This window comes from Bactrocera tryoni, chromosome 5 (genome assembly GCF_016617805.1).
Source record: "Bactrocera tryoni isolate S06 chromosome 5, CSIRO_BtryS06_freeze2, whole genome shotgun sequence".
In the NCBI taxonomy this organism is placed as follows: domain Eukaryota; kingdom Metazoa; phylum Arthropoda; class Insecta; order Diptera; family Tephritidae; genus Bactrocera; species Bactrocera tryoni.
Window position 1 is genome coordinate 38,322,142 of NC_052503.1, and position 8,946 is coordinate 38,331,087.

Below are 8,946 nucleotides of genomic sequence, written 5' to 3' on the forward strand. Positions count from 1 at the left end.
ATGCTGGGTCTTAAGAGGGGTGATGGTGTTACGAATAGTACGCTCAGTGGGCCGTTTATGTTGATCATAAGTTGAACGAAAGACATTCTTTACAGAACGTGAATTTGTGTAATAAAGTTGAACGAATTTCAAAAGCTGTTCAGGCGTAAGTCTTTCCATGATAAATTTTAAACAATACTGAACAAAAATAAATTGACGATATCTTTAAAGATTTTATTGAGTTTGATTATAACCAGAATCATTTGATACTTTCTCAAAGTGCAACCCCGAGCTTTGCTGTGTCTAAATTTAGTTATTTGTCTGTTGTAGTTGGTGTTACGCTCAGTGAATACGAACTGGTTTGTAGGATGTAGGATTTAAGGTTTGCTTAGTAAATTACCATATTTTTTCCTCTAAATGGTTTTATAGCTATACAAAATTATTATTTCTTTCTTTTTATTGGAGGAACTTAGACACATAGTCTCAAACCCAACTCAACACAAAAACTTTTAAAACCATTTTACCCAAGTGGAAGTACTAATTCTGGGATTCATTCAGTTGTGTTTTAATCTGAAATGCGAGTTGAAATCACTTTTCGTAACTTTTTTTTGGAAGAACATGAGTTTCCATTCGCATTCGTATAATCCTTACTTTTTGCCAACTTAACAAATTTTGTTTGCACATTGCCCTTGTCAACAAGTAGCATTATGCACTTACATACATATACAAATGTAAATACGTATTAAGAGTATAGCCTGGCCTGAGTAAATGGCTGCCAAATACATATCTGCGATTATGTTCTGCGATAAAAGCTCAAACTTTTGCCGGTAATTGTAGCATTTGCTTTCGTGTCTTTGGTGCGTGCGTGAGCGCCAGTAAAAGCGGGAATGTCGCAGCAGCTGGAGGATCAAACATTCCACAATTGTGTCTCCAAAGGTACGTACGATGTTACTGTTGCCGCACAAGCGCGTGCACTTTAGTGAGCTACTTTGTGAAGTGGTATATATGGTGGTTTATATTATATTTTATGCAATTTGCAAAGCTTAAAACTAATTCTCGAAGCTTTGTCGTGAATAATTTTCGGGTTTGCATAACTTTTAAATGACTACCGAAAATATTAGCACGAACATGCAATTTGCCTAAAATGTTCACACCAGCAGCAGCTCCTGGTGAACATTTTTTGCCATATGTCAATATTGGAAAAAGAGATGTGAGAGTTGGCATTCTGGAAAAAAAAAAATAAAAAATAAACTTCGGCTGTAATACACTTGACAGTTGAATTCCTTATATTTAGCATAAAATGGTATACAAAAATCTTTATCTTAATTTGGTCGGTCAGTTTGAGTGCCAGTTATATGCCATATTGATCCGATATGAATAATGTGTTCGAAGATTACAATGACGTCTTTCATAATAATGTCTGTCGAAATTCGTAAAAATACCTTGACAATTAATAAAGTTTTCTATACATGGTTTGTTTTTATCGATCAATTATGGCAGCCTTATCTTACAATCCAATTTTCAAAGACTTGTTCGAGCACTTCGTCTGGTAACTAGCGAATGACACGCGTGATGATTTTTCCAAGGTCTGAATCGAAGCGGAATTGTTCGCGTCAACTTTACATATCCCTACAGGAAAAAGTCAAACGGTGTGATTTCATACGATCTGGGGGGTTAATTGATCTGTTTACCGAAGAGTTCTTTCAACAAAGCCATTAATTGATGCGATGTGTAGGAAGCGGCGCAGCCTTGTTGAAACCAAATGTCCTCAACATCACGAGCTCCAATAATCGGTTATCATGGCGCCATAACAGTTTCCATTGACGGTTACATTATCACCGGCATCATTTTGGAGAGATATGGATCTATGATTCCACCGGTCCACAAACCCCATCAAACCGTTGTTTTTTCTAGATGAAATGGCAATTTCTTCAGGTAGTTCTTCGTCCCAAATGTGACAATTTTACTTGTCCATACCCCTTGAGCTGGGAATGGACCTTATCGCTGAACAAAATTTGGCTCGAAAACGTCAGAACTTTTCAAGAGCCCATAAAGCGAAGCGATGCCATTTGGTAAGATCGAGTGGCTTGAGTTCTTGCACAAGCTGAATTTTGTACGCTTTCAATTTAAGATCCCGACGGAAAATGCGCAAAGTTGTTCCATACCCTTCAGTTAGATATAATTGTTATGTAGTTAAAATTAAAAATATTGCAATATATTTATTATGTATTCTTAAATATTTTACAGTGGTTTTCATATCGCAATTTTTCGGTTTGTTGCCCGTCTCCAACATATTGGCCAATGATGTGCATCGAGTCTATTACACTTGGTTTAGTCTACATACCCTTTATTCGGGGATTATATTGCTTCTGAATACACTGGAATTTGTTACTGTGGGATATTTGGTGTTCAAATTTGGTTTAAATTTTCACAATTCAGGTAAGTAGATGCATAAAAAAGTTAAGAGAAAATCGGATATATTAAAATATAACACGAAATACAATACCGCAAAGTATTAATAAAATAATATAAATGCTATATAGCAAAACAATAGAAAACTAGAATTGGATGTGTCAAATGGATTTTGTATGAAACCTGCGAGGGTGTTGCCGGGAGTAACCGACCTAACCTATAAACCGCTTGAGAGATATTTCTTCTAATAGATTTTTAAGTGTGAGAAAATTGATATTCCTATTGTCTATTGACTAGGAAATAAAGAATTAATTACTATCTCTCGAAGTTACTTTGGCGTCGTAGAATTAGTTTCCCCAAATGAAGGAAGACTACGATAATGTTATCATAAGATTGATTGAGCTTAGAATGAATTGAGCACTGTTTCTAACGCATCCACAAATCTTACACATTATCTGTCTCTGGAACATACCGAGATCTAACTAACACTAACTAATTTACTATCGCTTAGTTCATTCTCGTGGACGACTACTGTCTAATTTTCCGCCGAGAGAAGGTCAAAACGGTCGTAGGACTTGTCTTCTTACTTGACGTCTTACGCGGTTATAGCCGAGTTTAGAACAGCGCGCTAGTCGTTTTTCCTTTTCGCTGTTCTTCGGCAATTGGGGAATACACCACATCTTTCCAACGAAGTTCAGGTCTTCTTCTTCCTTTGCTTCCCCCGGAGGGTATTGCGTCGTATACTCTCAGAACTGGAGATTTTTCATCCATCCTTACGACATGATTTAGTCGCTGTGTCTTAAGTCGCTGAACTATGTCAATGTCCTCGTATATCTCGTACAGCCCACTGTTCCAACGACTGCGGTATTAGCCACTACCAATGCGCAAAAGACCACAAATCTTCCGCAGAACCTTTCTCTCAAAAATATTAGACGAAATTATACACGACTTTGATGTTATGACTGTCAACCTTGACGTTCGAGTCAAGTCGCGAGTTCACTACTACCTGGATTTGCTTTGCTTCCTTATCCAGTATGGAACTGTACACTCTTATAGAAGATTGTACCTACTCGATTAAGCTCTGTAGCTCGTATTATTTTCTCCCGCATTAGATTGAAGAAGTTGCATGATAGGGAGTTCGGTTCAGAGAGGTCCTTCCCAATCTTGACGGAGCTGTTGGTATTGCTTATCATCAGTTTACACAGCCGTATTAATTTTGTGGAGATACCAAATCTAGACATAGCGGCATAAAGGCTGCACTTTTTCGTGCAAACAAAAGCAGCTTTAAAATCGAAGAAGAGGTGGTATGTGTCGATCTTCCTTTCACGGGTTTTTTCTAAGGTTCGGGGCTTGACTCAAATTTGGTAGATAGTAGTTTCTGCAGGTCTGTGCTCCATTGATAAGGTCTAATCTTGTTGACGGTGAGTTTGAGTCACTTCACACATTACGCTGGATAGAACCTTATATGCAAGTATGGAGGGGCTTATCTCAAAGTAGTTGTCGTAGATTATGGGGTTTCCCTTTTTGTGTTTTGGTCAAAGCACACTTAAATTCCAATCGTCGGGCATGCTTTCGTCTGACTATATTTTACAAATACATGCTCCTTATTAATTCTTCGCCGCCGTATTTGAATAGTTTGACAGGCAGTCCATCGATCCCCGCCACGTTGTTGATCTTCAGACGGGTAATTGCAATTCAAACATGAAAAACTTTGAAGTCGGAAAATGGAACGTTTGGTCCATCGTCAGTGATTGGGTAATCGGGTGCACCATCTCCAGGTGTTATGTTTTCACTGCCATTCAGCAGGCTGGAGAAGTGTTCACTCCATAATTTCGGTATGCTCTGGGCATCACTCAAGAGATCACCTCTGGAGGTTCTGCAAGACTAGCCTCCGGTGTTGAAATCTTCTGTAAGTCACCGCATTTTTTCGTAGAATTTTCGAGCATTACCACTGTCCGCCAGCTTGTCAAGTCGTAGGACTCTACTATGCCAAATTAGGCTGATTGTGAGAACTGTGAGGTATATGACAATGGAACGGATCTGAGTAGTATCAAATTGGTCGAACAAGGCTATACGGCGTCATCAACCGTATTATCAAAATTTGGCTCCGTGTTTTGAGTCCGATGAAAATTTTATCATTCATTTTAGGAAGCAAGAAAATTTATTTTTTTGCATGAGTTGAAGAAGGTGGAAAATCGCAAGGTCGGTTGTAATCGTTAATGTTGAAAAATAAATTGGTAATACGTATATTTTAAAAATTTTCGTTTTTCTTTTGCGGGCTAAATAATTATTGGACCACCCTGGTACATATGTACTTCTCATAATTCTGTTGTAATACGGTTATCTTTTATGACGACAGGTACAATATCTTTGTTTGTGGTGTGCATGCTGGAGCATGTGTACTTTTGGCGTTTGGCCATAAAGTGGCCATTTATCATGCGAGCCTGGCGCCGCACAGAAGAGATATTCCTGCGACCGCCCTATCGTATATATGCGACATATAATATGAAGGCACGCATTTACGCATTAACCTGTCTGGTTATGTTCAGTGCCATGGGTAGGTACAGTGATGGCGGGGAAAAAGTTTCCGTCAAAATAAAATAAGTTTTATTCAGAGGTGAAATATGTTTATTTGTGTTTTGGCATTTATTTCAGTGGAGCACAGTTTCCTTGTGTTTAATTCGTTTCATAAAAGCAATTTAGAACGCACACAATGCAAATACAATATCACCTTCTGGGAAAGCCTCTACAGACGGGAAAGGCCACACTTAAGCAAAGTTGTACCATTTAACTTTTGGTATTTGCCTGTGGTGGAGGTGAGTTCAATTGCAGTTATAACTAAAATTGCAGTGTGTTGTCTGATTTATCTAAAGTGTTTATAATATTTACCAAGTTTCTAACGGTATAATCGAACTTTTATCATTCACAGTGGATTAATTTAACCTTGGCTTACCCCAGGTCATTTACTGATGCCTTCATCATTTGTGTAAGCGTGGGGTTGGCGTCACGTTTTCATCAACTTTATCTACGAATCGAATCTGTGCATAACAAGGTAAATACTTAGCGAAAATGAATATGATATATCTAGCCTCGATAAAAATAATTGCTTGGCACTTAAGGTTCAGGTATGGCACTTTTATACAAGGTGAGAAGCGTGCTACATATCAATAAGTACAAAAACAGTAAAAGCATTGTGAGTACGCAGGGAATTACCAGTTAGTTCTCATAGTGCTAAATATTTTGATATGCAGACCAAGCCAATAAACACAAGAAAACAAGTTAACTTTTGTCGCACCAAAGCTACATATATCGCTCAGAAATACTTAAGTTTCCGTACAAGAACTTGCATTTGATCGGTCAAATTAGATGATAACCACGTTCACTTCTCATATAACAGTTATGTTGAAAACTGTTAAGAGTAGTTACAACCCACAAAATAAATACGCCAGAAGAAGCAAATTTCATATTCGGAATGGTAACGAAGGAACTTAACGTAAGTATTAGACAAAGAGCGTGGTAGCACCTACTTTTTGATGAAATTTAACATTTTAAGAATGACTCGACCTATATCAACAAAAATTTATGTACAATACTACCAAAATATTCTTATATTAGATTGTGAAAATGAGTGAAATCGGACTAAAACCACACTTACTTCCCATTTAACACAATTTTAAACATGAACATCAGGAGATGGCAAACCCGATTCTCCCATCGATGACGATGGAGCAGACGATCCACTATATCTGAATTTGGTATCCCCGCAAAACTAATATGGTTGTGTAAACTAACGTTGAGCAATACCAAAAGCTCCATCAGGATCGGGAAGGACCTCTCCGAGCCGTGCAACACCAAACGAGGTTTCAGACAAGGCGACTCCCTATCGTGCGTGTTGCAGATCTGAATAGAGAAGGTACAGTCTTCTACAAAGGTTCCTTTTGACATCGATATCATTGGCTATATCAACCGCGCCGGTAGTTTTACTTTCCCCAGAATGGATAAGGAAGCGAAGCAAATGGGAAAGACCAAATATCTCCTGTCATCAAACAAACAGTTGTCACACCAGCGACTGGACTACCACGTCACTGTTGACAGTCATAACTTTGAAATCGTAGATAATATCATCTATCTTGGAACCAGTATTAACAGCAACAATAATGTCAGCCTCGTGATCCAACGGAAAATAACTATTGCCAACAAGTGCTACTTCGGACTATTAGTAGAAATTGAAAAGTACAGCCCTCTCTCGAGAAACAAAGACCATAATATGGTGCAGAGACATGGACCATGGACAATATTCAAGCGTTGTAACAAAGTGAAACGTGACATGATGAAATGACTGTCAAGCAAATAGACCGATTCATCCGAAGTCTTTATATGGAAAACTTCACGAAATTTGACATACATTACTAACCTACAAGTTTCGTAGAAATTGTTCAGATCGGACAAATAGAGTTGCCATAGAAACTAACCAAATCCTTGTATGCAAAACTTTTTGTTTTCATAAGACACAGTCATGAAATTTGGCATGGATTATTATTTAGGATATTACTTCATTGTCCGAGCAAAGAGATTTAAAAACTGATCGATTAAAATCAGGATAAAGATGCACCTGTGAAGGGTATATAGCTTCGGTATAGCCGAAGTTAACGTTTTTTTTTGTTTTTAGGCTTATTCAACAAAATTTCACATTCCCTTCTAGTAATAAGAATTCATCACGCTTCATTTCTCAATTACTTTATTTTTAACAATTAACGGATTTTTTTCTCTTATATATTGCAGGCCTTACCAATGCTTTTCTGGACCGAAGTACGTGAACATTTCCTTGAGTTGATACATCTTATGCGTTTACTTAACGACAAAATAGCGCCGCTGATACTATTAGCATGCAGTAATAATATGTACTTTATCTGCTTTCAGCTGTTCAATAGTTTCCAGTGCGTAACTGTCAACCAGCATTATTTAGATAAACGTTGACTGTTTTTCTTTAATTTCTCATCCACAGAAATATCGGCGTTGACCTGATTGCTGTAACCGCTTTCTGGTATTCCTTGTTTTTCGCCATCTTTCGCACCATTCTTACACTTTTCATGGCCTCCTCTGTTAATGACTACAGCAAGCGGATATTGTGTACGCTGCGCAGCGTACCAAGCACGTCGTGGTGTGTGGAGGTGGGCATATGCGGTTAACACCACGCGTCATTTAAAATCACAATAAATGTCAATGTTTTTGCCAATGTCACTTTTACTTTCTTTACACCATGATTCCATACCATTTGCGCTATATTGTTATTGGTAAACTCACTCAATAATTCAACTTGGATAGTGTTATTCACATCCATATACATATATATACATTTGTATGCTTATTCCAATAGGCACTTATGTGTGTTTGTGTAAATGAATGTTTGTGTGCATTAGTTTGGCCCTCTGTTTGGCATTTATTCGCTTTTCCCTAATCTTTTTCAGGCCCAACGGTTCAGCGAGCAGTTGGCTTTCGACTTAACAGCTTGGTCTGGCTGCGGTTTCTTCTTCATTACGCGACAACTAATTTTGGCGGCAAGTCAATATATAATTCTTGTCTTTATCTTTGTCTGTATGCGCAACCTTTGTCCTTTCGCCGACTGAAATACACGATAAATATAATATAAGTGCGTTGTAATATAATTTCTTTCCCGTTTTCTTGCCTGCAGATGGCCGGCACAATCTTTACCTATGAGGTGATGGTTACTGATGTCATCAACAAGGGCTCCATTCAGCAAGTTACGAGCTATTGCAGGCCGATTGAGTACGAAGCTGAAAATGAGTGAACTGAAATGAACTGCGTATTGATTAGATATAACGAGAGCATATGTAAAAAATAATGCGAGAAATAAAGTGAAACAAATAAAGAATTGTAAAGGAAGTTTTTATAGAAATGTCCCTTGTAGAATTCTTCTTAACGTCAAAATTACCATCTGAATCCATGAAGAAGTCCGCAAAATGATTATTATTATATAAAGCCTTGAGCCCGAAATCAAAACTAAAAATATATGCACTAAGTTCCATTAAGACATCTTCTTTACTGACTGATAGACTGATAGAGTCAAGATACAGGGTTTGTCTGAAAAGTAAGAGTACTGAGTCAATTTAAAAAAATATATTGAACCAATCGTTACAATTCTTTAAAAACATTCAAAATAGGCTCCTTCTGGGTCGATATAGCGCTGCCAGCGCGACTTCCAAGTATTAAAGACGTCAAGAAAGGCATTCTTTGGAATAGCCTTGAGAGCCGAGGTGAATGCTCCTTGGATACCCTCGGTCGTCTCAAAATGCTTGCTCTTCATCGGCCTTTTCGGGATCAAATTCACAGATCCATGACTCGTCACCTTTTATTACGTTATTTAAAAATTAGGGGTCACTTTCACATATGTTCAAATTTTCTTGGCACACTTCTACTCGCCGTAATTTCTGGTCGTCAGTGAGTACTTTTGGGACCTTCTTCGCGCACACCTTGCGCATGTTCAAGTGCTTCGTCTCAATGTTATAAACCATAGATTTTGATAAATTTAACATC

General features: G+C 37.9%; 1 protein-coding gene across 1 annotated transcript in view; it reads left to right on the forward strand.

Annotated features, from left to right (window-relative positions):
* The window catches only part of LOC120777154 (gustatory receptor for sugar taste 64b-like), a 17,498-nt gene extending 9,298 nt beyond the window's left edge, over positions 1–8,200 (forward strand). The window contains exons 8-15 of the mRNA XM_040108299.1: positions 2,227–2,418; positions 4,751–4,948; positions 5,047–5,207; positions 5,321–5,443; positions 7,174–7,328; positions 7,397–7,562; positions 7,860–7,949; positions 8,084–8,200. Coding sequence (XP_039964233.1) covers positions 2,227–2,418; positions 4,751–4,948; positions 5,047–5,207; positions 5,321–5,443; positions 7,174–7,328; positions 7,397–7,562; positions 7,860–7,949; positions 8,084–8,200 — 1,202 coding nt within the window. The remainder of the gene's footprint in view (positions 1–2,226; positions 2,419–4,750; positions 4,949–5,046; positions 5,208–5,320; positions 5,444–7,173; positions 7,329–7,396; positions 7,563–7,859; positions 7,950–8,083) is intronic.
* Positions 8,201–8,946: the final 746 nt, after the last annotated feature.